The sequence below is a fragment of the Symphalangus syndactylus genome, chromosome 15, assembly GCF_028878055.3.
Source record: "Symphalangus syndactylus isolate Jambi chromosome 15, NHGRI_mSymSyn1-v2.1_pri, whole genome shotgun sequence".
Lineage (NCBI taxonomy): Eukaryota > Metazoa > Chordata > Mammalia > Primates > Hylobatidae > Symphalangus > Symphalangus syndactylus.
The window spans coordinates 7,834,629-7,855,101 of NC_072437.2; the positions used below are offsets into that span (position 1 = coordinate 7,834,629).

A 20,473-nucleotide genomic window follows, 5' to 3' on the forward strand; every position below is an offset into this window, starting at 1 on the left:
ATTCTTTGTAGAGTTGTCAACTTTGTAAGTAAATCTTGGATATGCCTCTGATCCATCAGTCATAGGGGAGGCGCTTGAGCCCTTGAGTGGGTGTGTTCCCTTGCGAGGTGCTGGGCGGTGCGTGGATGTGGACGAGGGCCCTTTGGAGCTCCTGGTGGTTAGGTTGCCACCTCCTGCCTTTTCATTGCCTGAGGGACAGTGTGTCATCCCTCCCTTTAAAAAATGAATTTTATCCATCTGAAAGGTGCATTATCTAAGTCTGCCATCAATGATCCCTAACTAAAAATTCTTCTGCCTCCTTGAAAGCAAGTTCTTTTTTTGTCTTTTGAAATTTATTTTTTTAAACATCTTTTGTTACTGGCTGCCATATATTTCATTTAGGTAAGTGCTGGTGTATAATGTATATCACTGTCTGCTTTACAACTCTCTGGCTCTCCCTCACCTGAGCCTCTGTGTTCGAGAATTCTAGCCCCTTCCTGAGGCCCAGGCACTGGGCAGGTGAGGAGTGTCCTTCTCTGCAGTACGTCCTCCTCCTTTCCCCGGTGCACGGCGTGTCCCTGGAGACTGGGTGCCAGGGTCGGATGGCAGTGCTGCCCGTTAGTGGAATCTGTGCCTTCGGACAGCGTTCATACAATTCACATACATATTTCATGCTTGTATAAGTTGATCATCTATTTAAGAATTTACATTTTATAAGGGTTAGAATTCTATCTCCTCCTCTCCCACTTTTCTCTACTAACCAAGCTGTCATGTGTTAAACCAAGACAGCAAAACTGCAAGGTGTCAGTTGATCTTTAACCTACAGAAAGAGTATTTTTTAAAAAGTATGCATTGCCACTGTTATTTTTACACACTCTATAAAGAGGCTTAAGTCCCACTTCTTCTTTACTGTCTTGAGAAGAGGCAAGACTGATGTCTCACACAACTGCATGCATAGCAAGTCTCGATCTCGTTATCGAGGTAACTCATTGAGGGCATTTGAAGCAGTAACAAAACATGTCCAAGCTGACCCGTGTTATAAAGCCTTTTTGTAATCACCTCACTGATGGGCCTAGCTCTGATTTGAGCCATCACATACATTAGTGTAACAATATGCTGCCATAGTCTTTGAACAAAAAATTAAAAGTGCGAGCAGAGAACTGTGCTCTGTGGTGACCTTCCAGCCTGGTGATGGCTGTGTGATCTCCTAAAGGATAAAAGGAGAGTCTGAGCTCATCGCTGACCTCCTTCGAGGCTCCTCTTTCTCACAGGCGGTAAGGCCACAGTCGGTTCCTTAAAGAAATGTCACCTTTATCTCCAGAGAGCCAGGGAATAGTAAATGTTTCATGCACAGCAGGCAAACTAATTGTAAAGCCATGAAGTAGAGCTTCTATTTATTCAGTGCACTGCATTATTAGAAAATAAATGTTTTGTATTTAATTTTTAAATACAATTATATTTTGTTTCATATATTCCTTATTAGGCCCTTATTAGGTAAAGTAGTATAGTACTACTTGGTTAGATAGCTAAATTTTTGTTTAGCTTGAACTACACAGAAATTGGTTATGGAGAGGTTGTTTCCTGTTAAGGGGTCGAGAATTTAAATGACTGATTTTTTGATTTAAGGTAGCTTGCAGGTGGGTAAGGGAGAACAGTGCATTGTCGGTAAGTGTACTTGCATTGCACCTCTGACGTCAGCTCTTCCCTTGCAGAGTTCTCCGGGGTGCTGCACCAGTGTCACATTTTGGCCTCTGAGATGGTCCATTTCATTCATCAGATGCAGTATTACATCACATTTGAGGTACACTACAGTCATTGTGTTGATTTTAGTTTAAATAAGTCACGTCTTGGCTTTGGCATGGTATATATATGTGTGTATGTATATATATGTGTATATTTATGTGTGTGTATATATATACATAATTTTTTCTTTCTTTCTTTTTTTTTTTTTGAGATGGAGTCTTGCTGTCGCCTAGGCTGGAGTGCAATGGTGCGATCTCACCTCACTGCAACCTCCGCCTCCTGGGTTCAAGCGATTCTCCTGCCTCAGACTCCTGAGTAGCTGGGATTACAGGCGTCCACCATCACTCCCAGCTGATTTTTGTATTTTTAGTAGAGATGGGGTTTTGCCATGTTGGCCAGGCTGGTTTCGAACTCCTGATCTCAGGTGATCTGCCCACCTCAGCCTCCCATAGGTGGTATATATTTAATGAGTGATGCTACACTAGGAAGAACATGAGCTTATCTCGCGTCTTTAAATTGTTGTTTCCCAGGTGCTTGAATGTTCTTGGGATGAGCTTTGGAACAAAGTCCAGCAGGCCCAGGATTTGGATCACATCATTGCTGCACACGAGGTGTTCTTAGACACCATCATCTCCCGCTGCCTGCTGGACGGCGACTCGAGGGTAAGACTCCCACCCGCGTAGAAACAAGAAACCAAAAGAATCGTCTTCTTTTCTTGGGTTCCTGTCAAATGGGGAATCTTAGAAATCCTCTGATGCAGCCACATTGGTAATAATTCAGATAATTTTATTAAAAGTTTAATGTTGAAGGTACAGTTTCTGAACAGAATTGGAACAGTAGTGCAGTAGTGCTGAAAAAAGAATATACTCTAAACTGGATATAAAAATTGTAGAAAATAATAATACCTTTTCATTTTCTAGATATAATGATATCCTATTGTGGTATTCAAAAGAGAAAACCATGACTTTTGAGTTGTTGAGGTTAATATCTGAACAAAATAAGCAACACAGTATAAGAACAAAACAGGCCGGGTGTAGTGGCCCACGCTTGTAATCCCAGCACTTCGGGAGGCCTAGGCAGGTGGATCACCTGAGGTCAGGAGTTCGAGACTAGCCTGGCCAACATGGTGAAACCCTGTCTCTACTAAAAATACAGAAACACCAGCCGGTTGTGGTAGTGTGTGCCTGTAATCCCAGCTACTTGGGAGGCCGAGACAGGAGAATCTCTTGAACCCGGGAGGCAGAGGTTGCAGTGAGCCGAGATCATGCCTCTGCACCACAGCCTGGGCAACAGAGCGAGACATGTATGACATTTTTTGCAAACATTCTTTTCCTTTAGGGTCCATGTTCTGAAAATTGCACGTTCCATGTGGCAAATCTTCCTGGAGTTCTCCTTTTATTCTGAGGTCTGGGGCAAGAAGGAACCACACCGCTTTCACTCGAAGCAAATATACTGTGAAGTAGGGGGCAAATTTCAAATGCATCCGAGACTTCACAGACGTTTCTGACAGGCAGAGGCTGCCTCGAGCTGGGCCTGCACTCTCCTCAGGGCCTGTCTGTGGAAAACACACCACTTCAGGGCCTTAACTTCATCTAAACTTTAGTATATGTAGGTTAGCCAGCCATGAATTTCATTGTTAAAGAACTATCAATCATGTAAAAAAATGGTTGAGATCAAAGCTGCTTCTATATGGAATGTTTTACATGTTTTTATAAATATGTGGAAATTATGTCAGAAAAATAGTTTAAAATACTTTGAGGATAATTAATAATTAAAGAGATATACAGGCCAGGCGCAGTGGCTCATGCCTGTAATCCCAGCACTTTGGGAGGCTGAGGTGGGTGGATCACAAGGTTAGGAGATTGAGACCATCCTGGCTAACACTGTGAAACCCCATCTCTACTAAAAATACAAAAAATTAGCCAGGCGTGGTGGCAGGCACCTGTAGTCCCAGCTACTTGGGAGGCTGAGGCAGGAGAATGGCGTGAACCCGGGAGGCAGAACTTGCAGTGAGCGGAGATCGCACCACTGCACTCCAGCCTGGGTGACAGAGCGAGACTCTGTCTCAAAAAAATAAAAGAAAAAAGAAGTATACTTCTTGAGGTTTGAGGCCCTTGAAACCTCTATTACTAACCCTGGTCTTGTTATCGGACTAAAACCACAGAAGGTTTCGTGCTGCCTGCCAGCCGTTGCCTTTCTGTATTCAGTAGATGCCGACGAGCGTCGTCTGCACATATTTAGGAAGTCAGTGTAACAAATAGCTCTCTGTTCCTACACTCATGTGCCGTTGGCCAGCACGGCCTGTCTCATGGTGCAGTCGCGTGGCAAGACAGACACAGGCTCTGCAGCCAGGTAGACCGAGGGTGGAGTTTCACTTCATAGCTTTTGACTCCAGTGTTCTGTTTTAAAAGGGCATGATCCTAGTCTCTTCAATAGATTTGTAAGAATTGTATAATTCAAGTATAATGTTGACCATAGTGGCTGGCAGATAGGTGTTAGTTGCCATTTTGTGCCTGTGTGTGTGTTTACAGTCACTAGATGTCATGCGTTTCAGAAAATGTTTGAACTACTGAGGACTATACCCATACTGATAACAGTCCAGTTGTGGCAAAAAAGTAACACTCCACACAGCTTACGGATAATGTAGGAGACTTAGCCCACTTACGGATATGAACATTCTGTATAAGATAAATTGTCATAGCTTTTGCCCCTAGACAATTTCCACTGCTAAGAACCCTATCCGGGGGAGAAAATCTTCCCATCCGTAGCACAGTGCTCTTGTGAAAGTGGGAAGTGGGGTGTTCATGTGTGCGTTGGTCCCACCTGACATCGTTGAAGGAGTCATGCCAGAGACTTCATGGTCATTTCTGAACTTGCCTTTGCTGATGGCTTAACTCTTAATTTGATGATTTGTTTAAAATGAGCTTTTTTTTTTTTTAGAAAAAAAAAAAAAGAAACCCAGTATGTAAAGCAGATTAAAACAATCTATTATTGACATAAGAAATTTTAAGTATAACATTTTTATTATGTCACTCACTAAGAAAACCAAGGCGATTATGATACATATAATCTTGAAGCTGGAGGCTGTGCATGTTTTTGTGTTTTTTGTTTGCACATTGTTGAGAGAAATTGTGAATTGCAGAGTGAATTGGTACCACTGATGTTTCCAAAAAACGGCCTCCTGCAGGTACCCTATGTGGACAGATTGCCAGCAGAGCCCTGCCTGGCCTCCTGAGCTTGAAGTCAGTGTCAGTGGGTCACCTTGTAGATAGATTAACTCTTCCAAACATAATAAATTATTCTTTATTAGACTACATAAAGAAACAAATTAGATAAATCTTTACTAAAAACAACAGATTAAACCGTCTTTATCTTTTATGTTGCTTATTTAAGACCCTGTCAGAAGGACAGAACAGCTTCTAAGATGAGCACTTGGAAGATGGAAGATGAGTTTACCGCGTTAATCACGTGGTGGTTTTGTTAGGAACAGCATCCCTTGATCACATCCTTCTATCATTTGCCAAATCAGTCCACATTGTTTTTGTTGCCATGTAATTTGAAGACCTGGTTGCGTAAGTGCATTGTAGTAAGTGAAAGAGAGCGTGGGCTGTTCACTGCCAAATACCAAGTTCTCCTGCGTCAGTTTGTTCCAAAACCCATTCAGCAAATACTCATTTCAGCTTTGTCTCACTTGAGATCAGACATTAGTTCAACTCTGAACGGTGCTGCTGTGACTTAGCAAATGAATTTTGAACTGAAGCATCGCCATCCTTTCATAACGGAAAATATTTTTGCAGAATAGTTGATGAGAAGTGGCTTTGCAAATGTCTTCATTAACTGTAAAGTTGTGTTAAAAATAGAGTTAACTCAGCATCTTAGTTTCTCCCCAAATCAACTGTGTTATGTCTTCCCAACCATGGGCTTGGAACCTCTCCTGTTATCTCGGTTTCTTTTATGCTTCTCAAGTACAGTTGTGTCATTTTTCTCCTATAAACTTCTTGCAAATCTTTTGTTACATTATTGCTACATTTGAGAAATTTGGCTGGTCTCAAATGGTATTGATCTTGTTACTTCGATCTCTAATTTTTCTAGTCTAATATTTTCTTGGCGCATATTTTTTTATAAGTAAAACCAGTTTTGTTTCTTTCATTTCACACAGTCTGCCTTTGCTTCTTTTTCACGCTTCAGAGTGTTAGCTAGGCTGACTCTAAGCACAAAGGGAATCCCAGTCTTATTCCTGACATTAAAGTGTTGCTTTGTTGCTTCATTATTGGCTGTTTTGTTTGCAAAGACATCTGATAGGACCTTTGTCAAACTAAGAGGGTTCTGCCCTAGTCCTAGTTTGCTTAGATGCCTTATTTAAATTATGAGTGGGTGTTGAATTTTATCACAGTTTTCTTCTGCACTATTGAAATTACCCCCTGCTCCACCCTCAGACTGTTAGTGTCTTTTTTCAAACCTAAGATGGCAGAAGGTAGAGTTAACCTTTCTTTTCAGTCATAGCACACTGCCATCAGTGGTCCATGAAAAGCCACTCATATTTTGTTGGGTTTAATTTTATCCCCTTCCCTGCCAGTACCCCAATTCCACCCTCCTCTACCCCCTTCCCTGCTGTTTGCATCAGCTTTAATGTGTTGCTCTGTGGCCTTGGGTATATAGATGGTACTTTCTGTGTATACATTTTTAATTTATGTAAATGATTTTGTGCTGTAGGTTTCATTGTGTCCTTCCATGCCACAATAGGAGAAAGATTAATGAAGTACAGTAGTTGTTTATTGAAGATTACTGTGCAGTAGTTATAAGCAATGAACGGGAGATACCTGCTGTGACATTGATATTTGTTTAAAACATTAGGAGATTTTTCCTCATGTTAAGGTATCCTTTTATTCCTGGTGTAAAATATGATACACTTTTTAAAAACCTTGCTGAATTTGCTTTTTGTATTTTACTAAGTATTTCCTTTGTCATATTTTTGATTACCTGCTTTTGCTATATCTAAAAAAAAAATGGAGATGCTTTCCTATTCTTTCTTAGGTCTTGGAATAGTTCTACTCATTACTACCTGCTATCTAGCTTTGAACTTTGGGCAGAACTTCATTTTTGTAAACTTGTGAGGATTGGAGATGATTTATAGAGAGCTCCTGGCCCACCGTGGGACTTGGGCAGTCACAGTTGCTCTTGTTATGGGTGCAGGTGCAGGATGGTCACGTTTTGCTGGTGCCCAGTGCGGCGCTGCCCAGCAGGAGGGTTCAGGAAATGTGTGGTGAGGGAATGAATGAACAGCTAATGAACACTTTAGGAATTTTAGTTGATACCTTGTTCTATAATATGTTTTCACTAAATATCAATGTTTTGTTTAAGAAACTTAGCTTGTTGAGGCTCTATTCATAAAACATTGTCATCTCTTTCAGGCACTTTTAAATCAACTTAGAGCTGTGTTTGATCAAATTATTGAACTTCAGAATGCTCAAGATGCAATATACAGAGCTGCTCTGGAAGAATTGCAGAGACGATTACAGTTTGAAGAGAAAAAGAAACAGCGTGAAATTGAGGTATGGTCTTTACACTTGTGAATTTATCTATTTGAATAATGAACTCCTTGCCACACACAATAATCTCAAATGCCAACAAATAACTTTCTTGTCAGACAGGTTGAGATGTGCCTATACTGCATTTGAAGTCCCAAGAAATCACTGACAGTTGTAAAGAGGGAGGGGCCACCCTCACTGGCATCATCCTGTTTCACAAAATAAATAAAAACAGCAGCATTCATAAGAATTACAAGTCTCCTGCCCGTTTTCATTACTAAGTGCCACAATGCCGACATCACCTGTCGGAATCTCCACAGCTGCCTCCACTCTGCATCGCTCTGGTGTTTGAAGCTTGTGGATCATGCACCACGCTGCATCTTGCAAACGTGTGCATCTACAGATGCTCCTCAACTTACAGCAGTCTTATGTCCCAATAAGCACGTTATACATTGAAAGTGCATTTAATACAGATAGAGCATCCCTAATCTGAAATACGAAATACGAAATGCTCCTAAACCTGAAACTTTTTCATCACTGACATGACGTCACAAGTGGGAAATTCCACACCTGAATCCTTTGCTTTCTGATGGCTTATTGTACACAAACTTTGTTTCCTGCAGAAAATTATAAAAAATATATAAAGTTACCTTCAGGCTACTATGTATTTAAGGTGTGTATGAAGCATAAATGAATTTCATGTGTAGACTCGCGTCCCGTCCCCTCTCCAAGATATCTTGTTATGTATATGCAAATACTGCAAAATCTGAAATTCAAAATACCTCTGGTCCCAAGCATTTCAGATAAAGGATACTCAACCTGAACCCCAATAAACCCATCGTTAAAGTAAAAAAAACTTAAGTCAAACGATCTTAAGTTGGAGACCGTATATGTATGTTTATATACCTGTAATGCAAGTATATGTGTATATATAATATGTATAGGTATATATGCATGTGTATGTGTTTATGTGTGTGTGTGCATTGCATATATGTGTTTACAGGTACATGCATGTGTGTGTGTGTGTGCATGTATATTACATGAACCAAATTTCTGTACTTACGGTTATTTTCAGATTTGTTAAGCAAGTTTGGCTGTTTATGGGATTTCTTTTATTTACTATAATCTGTTTAATCTTTACTTTTTCAAGATACAGTCATGTGCCACATGACGTTTTGGTCAATTGACAGACTGCATATATGACAGTGGTCCCATAAAATTATAATGCCGTATTTTCACTGTACCTTTTCTACGTTAGATATGTTAGATACACAATACTTACCATTGTGTTACAGTTGCCTACAGCATTTAGTACAGTCACACGCTGCCCAGGTTTGTAGCCTAGGAGCATAGGCTGTGCCATATAGCCAGGGTGTAGTCGGCTGTACCAGTGAGGTTTCTGTAAGGCACTCAGCGATGTTCACATAGGGACAAAATCACCTAACGATGCATTTCTCAGCATGTGTCTGTCTTTAATGTCATATGATGGTACTAACTCTTGGGATTGTCAAAGACATTATTCAGTCAGTACAGTTTGGTTAGTTTTACTTTTGAGTATTGTTTCTCTTAAAACCTGTGTTAGAGGACCATATGTAGCTTAGAGAGTCCTCAACCACTGGGAGCACAAGTTATTTCTTTGGTATATTTTGGAAACATTTGTATCGCTAAGGGCTCTCATTATTCAAAGCGGATTTTGGTAATTCTGAAGTGTTGTAGAGTTGGCACACAGAAGCTCCTGGGCCTTGTCCAGGCAACCCTATGGATAACTTAAATTCGGACGCACTCACGATTCTACCTAACTCTATAACTTACTGGCTTTGCGCCTTTGGGTGGCTCACCTCTCCAAGATGTCGTTTCCTTATTTGTAAAATGGGTGATAAGGAATATGACCTCACAGAGTCACTTCTCTATGTGTGATGATATATGACGCTTATTTAGTACGCATTCAATGCATGCTGGCCACTGCCATTTGTAAAACTGCCCACGTGCCCCAAGAAGCTTCCCTTCTAGAGAATTACTAAACTCTCTAAAAATCAACCAAAATCACTCCTTCGGTCTTTTGTTTTTTTTTTTTGAGAGGGAGTCTCACTCTGTCGCCAAGGCTGGAGTGCAGTGGCGCGATCTCGGCTCACTGCAAGCTCTGCCTCCCAGGTTCATGCCATTCTCCTGCCTCAGCCTCCCAAGTAGCTGGGACTACAGATGCCTGCCACCACGCCTGGCTAATTTTCGGTATTTTTAGTAGAGACGGGGTTTCACTGTGTTAGCCAGAATGGTCTCTATCTCCTGACCTCGTGATCCGCCCGCCTCGGCCTCCCAAAGTGCTGGGATTACAGGCATGAGCCACCGCGCCCGGCCACTCCTTCGGATTTTAACCCTGTGCTAGTAGCGTGTCCGCTGGCCATGTGGGAGTGGAAGGTTCTCTTGGGCAGTTAGCCGTCACAGTGAGTGGGACAGATGCATAGGCCAAGTCCACGCTGATTCAGGATATTCTGTTCAGACTTGCTTAAGGATGCAGGAAGAGACACAAAAGCTAAAACCATATCTGGGAAGTTATTTAAGTTTAAAAGGCAAGATAATCTTCAAAGCCATCATTTCGACCTGAGGTCCCCTGAAAGTTCTGAGGAGATCACACAAGTCGCTCCCTGGAAAGATGACAGAGCCCTGGGTGTGTGCTGGGACCCAAGCGGCGCCCGCCTGCTGCGCCCCTGCCGCCATCATGTTCTTGTGCTGCCGTTGGGTGGGGGATTCCAAAGGGCCCTTCTCCTCCTCCTCATGGATCTTCTGTTTCTTTCCACTTTTCTTCTCACACACTATAAATATCAATTTATGGTGATATTTCCAATTCAGATGTAGGATTTAAGGACTTTTACTTGTTTCATTTTTTTATCAATGTATCTTCAGTGTTGAAAACATTGGTTTCTAACATGATCGCACTTAATTATTTGCCGTCTTATGATAATGCATCCATGCATGCACCCATACATGTGACTGTCTCAGAATGAGAATCCTGATGCTGCCACTGATATGGGAACAGTATAGTTTTGAAAATAGTTTTACTTTTTTTGCAGTTTTTTTTTTTGAGGGAAAAAATATTTCTTCTATTATTCTAGTAATTTTTTAAATTTTTTTGCCAAAGTTTTTTCCACTGAATCGATGCATTCAAATTCCATATGGTAATGTCCTTGAAATAGCTGCTCCCATAAGGCTCTTCCACCAACCCACTGCACAGTTAGGTTACGTGGTTTCATTTTGGCTTTTAATTTTTAGGGATTGCTTTCACTTATAAAACAGAATTGAATATAGTTATCTAAGATAGTAACCTGATGCCAAAACAAAGCATTTGGGTAGTTTAGCTTTTGTTGCTCTCGTGTCCTAGTCTCCCTTGTAAACATGGATTGGGAAATCCATAGTGTTATCACAGTGATAGATCAAAACGATAATGTGTTACAAACAAGTTTCAGCTTATTCCAAGAATAGAACCCTCCCTGTTATCATTCTAATAAAAATATTGTAATTCGTGTTTATAAACTGAAGGGGAAAAATTATATGATCATCTCAATAGATGGAGAAAATCATTTAATACCAAGTAAAACCCGTTAAAAAGGTTTGCATGAATAATTTTATAATAAGACATCATTCTTGGGGGTGAAATATTGGAAGCACATCCCTGAGGCAGAGTGAGACATACACGCTCCTGCACTGATGGTCCCAGTCAGGGCTACGAGCTTAGAGGAAGTACAGAGAGAAGGAAAGAAAGCTGGCATTTTGTTATTGTTACAAAAGTCTGGTTGTGTAGAAACTAGACTCTTGTCTCTTGCCATGTACAAAAATCAAATCGAAATGGATTAAAGACTTAAATCTAAGACCTCACATTATGGAAATACTAAAGGAAAACATTGGGGGAACTCTAGGACATTGGTCTGGGCAAAGATGTCTTGAGTAATACTCTACAAGCACTGGCAGCCAAAGCAAAAATGGACAGATGGGGTCACATCAAGTGAACAAGCTCCTGCACCCAAAGGAAACAATCAACAAAGTGAAGAGGCAGCCCAGAGAATGGGAGAAAATATCTGCAAACTACCCATTGGTGAGGGATCGATAACCAGAATATATAAGGAGCCCAAACAGTTCAACAGGAAAAAATCTAGTAATTCAGTTAAAACAGGAAAAGGATCTGAATTGACATTTCTCGAAAGAAGACAATGCGAATGGCAAACAGGCTTATGAAAAGGTGCTCAACTCATGGATTATCAAAGAAATGCAGATCAAAACTACAATGAGCTATCATCCCACCCCAGTGAAAATGGCTTTTATCCAAAAGTCAGGCAAGAACAAATGCTGGCGAGGATGTGAAGAAAAGGGAACCCTCACACACTGCTGAGGGCACGTGGATTAGTCCAGCCACCATGGATATAAGTTTATAGTCGAGTACCTGTATGTCCTTGTTATCGAATAAGGTCACAGTAGTTAAAAGAGTGGTGTGGGCTCAAGGAAAGACAAGTAATTGGAACAGGGTAAGGTCCAGAAGCCCACAGGTAGAGACTGTTGCTCCGTGGCATGTGGTGCTGAGAGCCGTGGGGCCTGGGCCTAAGTAGGCAGCATTGGCTAATTTTAAACAGCTCAAAATATACTGTTTTACTATACTAAGTTCAGATGTTTAATGTTAAAATTTTAAAGGCATACACCAACAAATGTTGGTGAGGATGTGAGAATACTCTTACGCTGCTGGTTCTGGATAAACTGAAATAACCACTTTGGAATACTGTTAGGCAGGGACCAGTGCCGAACTCAGGACTACTCTGACCCAGCATTCTCTCTCCTAGGTGTAGTGCCCAACGGAAGTGCGTTTCAGGCATACCAGGCCCCGTTCCCATAGCCAGAGCATCTCAGGCACACCAGGCTGTGTTCCCAAAGCCAGAACATCTCAGGCACACCAGGCCGCGTTCCCATAGTTAGTGCGTCTGAGGCACACCAGGCCGTGTTCCCAAAGCTAGAGCATCTCAGGCACACCAGGCCATGTTCCCATAGCCAGAGTGTCTCAGGGACACCAGGCCATGTTCCCATAGCCAGAGCATCTCAGGCACACCAGGCCCCGTTCCCATAGCTAGAGCATCTCAGGGACACCAGGCCCCGTTCCCATAGCCAGAGTGTCTTAGGCACACCAGGTCCCGTTCCCATAGCCAGAGCATCTCAGGCACACCAGGCCCCATTCCTATAGCTAGAGCATCTCAGGGACACCAGGCCCCGTTCCCATAGCCAGAGCATCTCAGGCACACCAGGCCCCATTCCCATAGCTGGAGCGTCTCAGGGACACCAGGCCCTGTTCCCATAGCCAGGGTGTCTCAGGCACACCAGGCCCCATTCCCATAGCCAGGGCTTCTCTGGGGGGAGACGTGGTGATTGGAAGGGGCCACAGGAACATCTGGGTGCTGAGTTGCCCTCGCTCTGCATCTGCATGGGGGTGACATGCGCATATTCATCTTGTGATAACTTATTAAGCTGTTCATGTATGAGTTTTTACACTTTTTTATATGTGTTATACTACAATAAAATAGTATATTTTAAAAATTTGTGTAAAGAAATACAAGACAAAAGTTGGTGGGGAAAAGATGGGAAGTAGTGTAAATATTGTTATTTCTTTATCTTTTGTAACCAAGCATCAAAAGATATTGTTTAAAGCTCATAAATGGAGTAAAATAGGTATACATAGGTTAAAAGATGTTAGAGATATGAATAGAATGTTTTCTAAAATCAGATGGCAAAAGGAAGGAGGACAGTAATTATTATTGCCCAGATTAGAGTATTGATACCATCCAAAGAAAAAGATGGTATGTTTTATGAAGTGAAGGTATAAAGGTAACCACTGGGACACAGTGTCACTGCCTGGCTGTTAGAAGAAATACAGGCGATATAGTAGAAGATTACCACCCTCAAATAAACCGGAAAGCATAGTATAAATATGAAGACAGAACTAGGAGCAGATGTACGTCACATCAGTCAGGGGACTTGGGTTAAACCCACATAATGAAAGAGAAAGCTCCTCAATAGAGGATGGTGTTTGCTTGATGCCCCTGGGTGGGGGTGCTGGATGGCTTGTAGCTGAGGGCTGAAGGTCATTAACAGGGCAGACCTACAAACTGGGAAGTTCTGACCGGGTGCGGTGGCTCATGCCTGTATAATCCCAGCTCTTAGGGAGGCAGAGGTGGGAGCATAGCTTGAGCCCAGGATTTGGAGAGCTGCCTGGGCGGTATAGCAAGACCCTGTTCTCCACAAAAGGGTTGAGGGGAGGAAAGAAGACAAATTGGGAAGTTCTGGTGTAGAACGAGTGATGTAGATAATTTATAAAGAAAACAGTGGACACGAACAAGGCATATAAAGGAAATTAAATTCTTCAAAGGAAAGCAGGTTGTGTTTCAGAGCACAAAACAGTAAACACAGCAGGAAGGGAGCATTGGAGTGATGGGAGGTGCAGGGCACAGTGAGGACCATGCCGTGTGGGTTTCCTGCAAGGCCCAGGTTGTGCCGTATCAGTACTCAGTTAGAACACCACCAGCAAGCAAGCAGAAATGGGTCAAAGCACATGGATATTAGAAGAATAACTCAGTTTCTTACAGACTATGAAAGATAAAATGCACATAAATAAGGAAATATGAAAATTCATAACTCTGCCTATATTAAAAAACTGGAGAGAATGAAAGTAAATAAACATCCCACTCAAAAAGTTGGAAAAGCAGGAATGAAACCTAAAGAAAAAGCCAAAGGACGTAATTAGTAAAGATGAGAGCGAAAATTAGTGAATCTGAAAACAAGTTAATAAAGTCCAAGAGCTGGGCCTTTTGGGGGGCCAAGGAGTGGAGGGAAATTGAATAAGCCATGAAAGATCTGAGAGGTAGTGGGAGGAGAAGCCACAAACCTACAAAACAAGTGAGAAAGAACTTACTCTTTTGCTCAGATCTGTGGAAAAAAATCTGCTTGAAGGAAATCATTCTCCATAGGTTTCCGAAATTGGCCCCATGAGAGAAAGGAAATTGTAAGCAGAACAAATACTAAAGAAGAAACAAAGCCCTCGAAGGGCTCCCACCAAAAAGTCAGGTCAGCCGTGCTGAGAAAGCCTCCCAAACGCACCGATTGTCAGCTTTGTGCTCTGTGAATTGTTCCAAGTCAGAAAAGGAGAGTTTCTAAATTGTGTAAGAAGCATCATGAAGCTGATGCCCTATCTGAGAAAAAACAAATCTGGGTTGTAAATACTGATGGAGAGATCTCACATAAAATATAATTGAAAGAAGGCTAGATTTAAAAGCATAATTTATGAAGATTAGGATTTATTTCAGGAATGTGTAGGCTTGGGAAATCCAGTAACATAATTCACCATATTTGACAAGCGAATTAAATCATGGCCAGGAGCGGTGGCTCCCGCCTGTAATCCCAGCACTTTGGGAGGCTGAGGCGGGCAGATCACCTGAGGTCAGGAGTTCGAGACAAGCCTGGCCAACATGGTGAAACCCTGTCTCTACTAAAAATACAAAATTAGCCGGGTGTGGTGGTTCATGCCTGTAATCCCAGCTACTCGGGAGGCTGAGACAGAAGAATCACTTGAACCCAGGAGGCCGAGGTTGCAGTGAGCCGAGATCGCGCCATTGCACTCCAGCCTGGAAGAGCAAAACTCCATCTCAAAAAAATAAAAAAAAAATCATAATTCCTATATATGCTGTCTGAGAAGACATTTAGTCAAATTCATCATTGATTGAAAATGATATTAAAAATAGAAATAAATGGGTGTATCTCCAGTACCAAAAAATACATCATGGTTAGAGAACTAGAAGCATTCTCACTAAAGTCAAGATAATAGTTTAAAGGGTGCTGACACTTTGAGCCAGCTGGTTCCACTTTCACACATCCTGTCTTTGTTATATAAAAATGTGTACAGCGTGAGGGAAGGATAGAAGGCTGTTTATCACACTAAATGAGATGAATTATATACATTGTTACATGTTATACAATGTGATATTAAAAACAGGCAGTTCTCTGTGCTCAAATGTGTTCATATGAAATATTTTCAACATACGTTGTTAACTGGAAACAGTAAGCTAGAGAGCAGTCTGGCATCAGAAAATTATTGTGAAAGCGTTGGACAGTACGGAGAGGCATAAAGAGCAGACACCTCCCGCTCCTCACATACCTGTCATCAGCTCTGCTCTGTAATCTGTCTTCTACCGTGATTTTACTTACATTTGGTACTTTTGATTCTTCAGGGCCACTGGGGAGTGACGGCAGCAGAGGAAGAGGAGGAAAATAAGAGGATTGGAGAATTTAAAGAATCTATACCAAAAATGTGCTCACAGTTGCGAATATTGACCCATTTCTACCAGGTGTGTATGAGGATACAGAGTGGCTCTTCACACCACTCTGCCCATGTTCTGCACCTGACAGTTGCTTTCACAGTGATGAGAGCGGAGTCAGCCCTGTCAGTCTGACACTTATTTGTGTAGGTGTGAGTAGCACCCATGGTGGACCCTGTGACTCTCTGGGGGACTCAAGTATGCCTGGGCTCCGAGTAGTGCCAGTGTGCCACCAGTGAGAACCCTGGCCAAAGGGTGGCTCCTGTGCTCCCCTGTGGTGGGATGCGGGGACCCGGGGGTGGCCCCTGTGCTTCCCTGTGGTGGGGTGTGGGGACCCAGGGGTGGCCCCTGTGCTTCCCTGTGGTGGGGTGCGGGAACCCGGGGATGGCCCCTGCACCCCTGTGGTGGGTGTGGGTACCCGGGGGTGGCCCCTGTGCTCCCCTGTCATGGGTGTGGGGACCTGGGGGTGGCCCCTGTGCTTCCCTGTGGTGGGGTGCGGGGACCCGGGGGTGGCCCCTGCACTCCCCTGTGGTGGGTGTGGGGACCCGGGGGTGGCCCCTGTGCTTCCCTGTGGTGGGATGTGGGGACCTGGGGGTGGCCCCTGTGCTTCCCTGTGGTGGGATGTGGGGACCTGGGGGTGGCCCCTGTGCTTCCCTGTGGTGGGTGTGGGGACCCAGGGGTGGCCCCTGTGCTTCCCTGTGGTGGGATTGTGGGGACCTGCAGGTGTCTCTGCAGCCTTTATTTGGGTTTTTCAGTGACTCCCAATGGGGACTGTCCCTGAGCCAGCTGCCCAGCCTGGGTGAGGGGCCGGCCAGCCAGCAGACATGGTGTAGACCCCGGAAGGCTGGGGACAGCTGCTCTGCATGTCTGTACCTCTGCTTTTGCCTCCATGTATGGGTCCAGTTTCTCATTTCCTCCATTTCTCAATGTGATCTTAGTGATAGTAGAGATGAAAAGATTTCATGAAAAATATTTCTGTTCAGTCACGGATCACTAATCATGGAGCATCAAGCCTCCAGCCCTCCAACATCGTGGGTTTGTGTGCTGGTGCCTTCATGTGGTTCCAAATTGAAAGTGAGACCTCACTCGCTCTGTTCTGTGGGCATCTAGTTTGCTTCCCAGGTCCTCAACTTTTTTTTTTTTTTTTTGAGACCAAGTCTTGCTCTGTCACCCAGGCTGCAGTGCAGTGGTGTGATCTTGGCTCACTGCAACCCCCGCCTCCTGGGTTCAAATGATTCTACTGCCTCAGCCTCCCGAGTAGCTGGGATTACAGGCACGTGCCCCCACACCCAGCTAATTGTTGTATTTTTCTTAGAGACAGGGTTTCACCATGTTGGCCAGGCTGGTCTTGTCCTGACCTCAAGTGATCCACCCGCTTCAGCCTCCCAAAGTGTTGGGATTACAGGCATGAGCCACCATGCCCAGCCCTCATACTTTTTAAATATTTATTTTTCTTCAAGATAACTAAGGAGGAACGTTGTCCCTTTTACAAGTGGTCTTACTCTGACCTTGGCCTACTTTTGCATTCTTGTCAAAGTTTCATAAAAGGGGGTAGTGACTGGCCAGTCATGTTCCGTGAACAGGCATCCCTATTGGATGGTGTTTTGACACGATGCCTTCTTGAACTCATGTTATTTGTACAGTATGTATTCCTATTTCTTAAAAATGGACACCTAATGGTTAGGTCCATATGACTCACTAAAATCAGACATACAAATCCTTTGTATAGCTACAAAGGAGCAATGTGTAATTTTAAAGATTTGTCTGTTTGCTTATTTCTGAGAGAGACAACAATGTTCTTGTTTATGGTTACACATTTCCCTGAGGGAGTTAATACATTTTTAAAAGTAATCAGTGTAATCCCAGTTTTACTCAAATTACAGTCTTAAATCTGAATGGTAGTGATTTACAAAGAAGATTCTTTTCTGTAACAGCAGAAATTCGTCTCTGCTCTCTGTGGCGGTGCTGGAGACAGCAGGGTGTTATCGCCATTGACTGTGAAAGAACATCCAGTCTCAAACCTGTGGAAGAAATATTCTTAGATTTCCTTTTAGTCAGTTTCACAGATCGTTGTATTTCAGTTTCATCGCATCATCACAAAATAGGAAGTCACTGTCTATATTTTGGCAATATAACTTCTTAGGAGTGTTCTTCTCCCCTCACTTAAAAAGGCATTGATACACACAGACACACACACACACACACACACACACACACACACACAGTGTTTGCCTGCTCAGAGGTGAAGTTACTTTATCAACACACCAGAGCCTGTGCCCAGGCCTGCCTGTGAGCTTCGGCATTCGTGTTTCTGACCAGAAGCTGGGAAGGGGCAGCGACAGCTGGTGAAGACTTGGGCAGGGCTTGGGAGGACGCTGTGCCTCAGTGACTTTTCTCTGCAGATGAGGCCTTTCCAGGCCAGCAGTTTCTGTGAACAGATCAGCTCCTTGTGGCACAGAGCAGGCTCCATCACTGGGCGGGGATGGGCCTGTACTCAGTACGCAAGTCTTTCAGCCTAAAATAGAAGTAGCCAGTCCTTTCGTCTTGTCAGAGTTAGGGGAAACTTCTGTCACATCTTTACAAACGCCCCTCAATAACAGGATGATAGCGATGCCAGTGCCCATGAAGAGGGCGGCTGCAGCCTCACATACAGCAGCTAGACCCAAAGACCTGACCGATGCTCTCAATTTGTTCTCCAGCAAGGGCTCTAGGACGAAATCCTCTTTCATGAGTCATGTGAAAGATGAAATGTGTGGCACTGAGTTTTGCATTCAAAATAGAATAGAATGTTCTAACATCTGTTACTTTGCTGTTTTGCTTATTCTTGTGGAACTTAAGAACCAAGTGAAAAAACCTGTTGGTTAGTTGTTTTCAAATAAAATGTATTCATCGCTTATTTGTCCTTGTAGAAGGGCGCCCATTCCTAATGCAGGTGCACTGGCCGTGTGCACTCCAGGGTCCCAGCAGCTCTTGCTCCCTGGACACCTGCCCTGGTGGGCATTTACTAAGGGTCTGTCGATCTGGAAGGAAAAACAAACCCAACCCAAAGGGGATTAAGGTCCGGGGAATACATTTGTGGGTTGTCCTTTTCTGAAACAATGTTTTACTCCTTTTGCTTCTTTTTAGGGTATCGTGCAGCAGTTTTTGGTGTTACTGACGACCAGCTCTGATGAGAGTCTTCGCTTTCTTAGCTTCAGGCTGGACTTTAACGAGCATTACAAAGCCAGGGAGCCCAGGCTCCGCGTGTCTCTGGGTACCAGGGGGCGGCGCAGCTCCCACACGTGAAGCTCGCTGTCCTCCCAGGGAGCTGCGGGTGATGTTCGTTGCACTGCTAGACACGAAATTCCCATCGACGTCCTCCAGGAACTGCATGCTGCAGGTGTCCTGCCCTTCCGCCCACGAGTGCGCCATGTTTCAGTGGAGCGGTGTGTGGGAGAAGTCACGTCGTGTTTCACACGTCGGAGTCAAATGCATTTGTAAATCACCCAGTCAAGTAGGCAGGCTGCACTGTTCACATTTGTCTCTAAAAGTCTTCGTCGCCAAAAGATACCATAATTTGCTGAGGCTTCTTAAGCTTTCTGTTATAATTTATATTTGTCACTTTAAAAAATCCATTTCTTTTAGAAAAAATTAGGGTGAGAGGATATTCATTAGTTAAGATGGTAACGTCATTGCTATTTTTTTAACATCCTTTTTAGAGATAATTTTTGTTAACCAAAAATTAAATTGAAACAAAATGTCCCAACTAAGAAAATATATAGAGCATTTTATTTTTTTTTAGTGTTGTAAAATATTAACCTCTGTGAGATCCTTTGTATCTTAATGCATTACCTTTACACATATTTATTCTTATTTTCTCTCCTTTCAGAGTCTACATTTTTATATGTAATTTACTATTTCAGATTTTTAAAATAGTATAGAAAAAAGTAGGAGTGATAGAGAACAAAAATACTCCTATACAGTGCAACCCAAATACCATGAGTGCATCAGCTAAAGCAGCGTGTAAATAGGAATGACGAGAAAGTTAATGGAGTATTTTATTTTCAAAGTTCCTGATAAGCACTGGAAAGAAATCGATATGGATAATGATTTCCTTTTTCCTTGCCTATTTTTTCATTGTAAATATTTATATACTACTGACCAAGATGTTGGGGTGGGGGGGATTGTTTTTTGTAAAAATGTCATTATCAGGTCATATAAATCTGCCTTTATGTTGCATAAGTGAAAATTTAGAAAATTAAAAGCAATTATCTTTCAGATGCATTCGTTATTTCTTGAATAGTTTATGAAGGGACAGTTTACTTGCTGGATTTGGGGGTTGAGGGTTGATAGGATTTGATTTAATATAGTACAGCATATGAATTATTTAATCAGTGAAACCAAGAAAGTAGACTTTTTGTGACTTTGGTGCAGAAGCAAAGGCAGTGCCACCACTCAGGTCTCAGGAGCGGTGCTTTAGTTATCTGAATCCACCTCTGACTCCTTTAGGTGTGGATTCCCTTTAAAACTAAAGGGGTCGTCAGGAATCCTGGCCATGCAGAAATGAATTCATGGCAAAGGCCAGAAATTCAATGTAATTTTAGTTTTAAAGTTCATAAAATCAGAAATTTGAAACAGGTTTCTCCACTGCAAGCTTTCCTAGAAATTATGGCGTATTGTGTATCTCCGAGAGGGGTTTACCAAGGTGATTAACCATGCAGCCAGCTTTTATTTTATTCAGAGAGTTGTTCCAGGGATTAATCCTCAGTAGAAACCACCCTAGCAAAGGCCCACCTCGATTTTAGGGATTACGACTCCATTGGAGTGTAGGAGTCACCAGGACTTAGGTCTGATTTGTGGACTATGGAGGGCTTCCGGGAGGTGCGGCCCTGTGGGGTGTCTGCG

General features: G+C 42.9%; 1 protein-coding gene across 4 annotated transcripts in view; it reads left to right on the forward strand.

Annotated features, from left to right (window-relative positions):
• TUBGCP3 (tubulin gamma complex component 3) overlaps positions 1 to 19,846 on the forward strand; it is a 98,775-nt gene extending 78,929 nt beyond the window's left edge. For 3 of the 4 annotated variants that reach the window (XM_055244072.2, XM_055244073.2, XM_063618594.1), the window contains exons 18-22: positions 1,692 to 1,780; positions 2,253 to 2,384; positions 7,134 to 7,274; positions 15,503 to 15,619; positions 18,716 to 19,846. In XM_055244072.2, the coding sequence (XP_055100047.1) occupies positions 1,692 to 1,780; positions 2,253 to 2,384; positions 7,134 to 7,274; positions 15,503 to 15,619; positions 18,716 to 18,874 (638 nt within the window). In that variant the 3' untranslated portion in view covers positions 18,875 to 19,846. Of the gene's footprint in view, positions 1 to 1,691; positions 1,781 to 2,252; positions 2,385 to 7,133; positions 7,275 to 7,373; positions 7,501 to 15,502; positions 15,620 to 18,715 lie in introns of those variants that run through there. The other variant, XM_055244075.2, reaches the window with a different exon arrangement.
• The last annotated feature ends 627 nt before the right edge of the window (positions 19,847 to 20,473 follow it).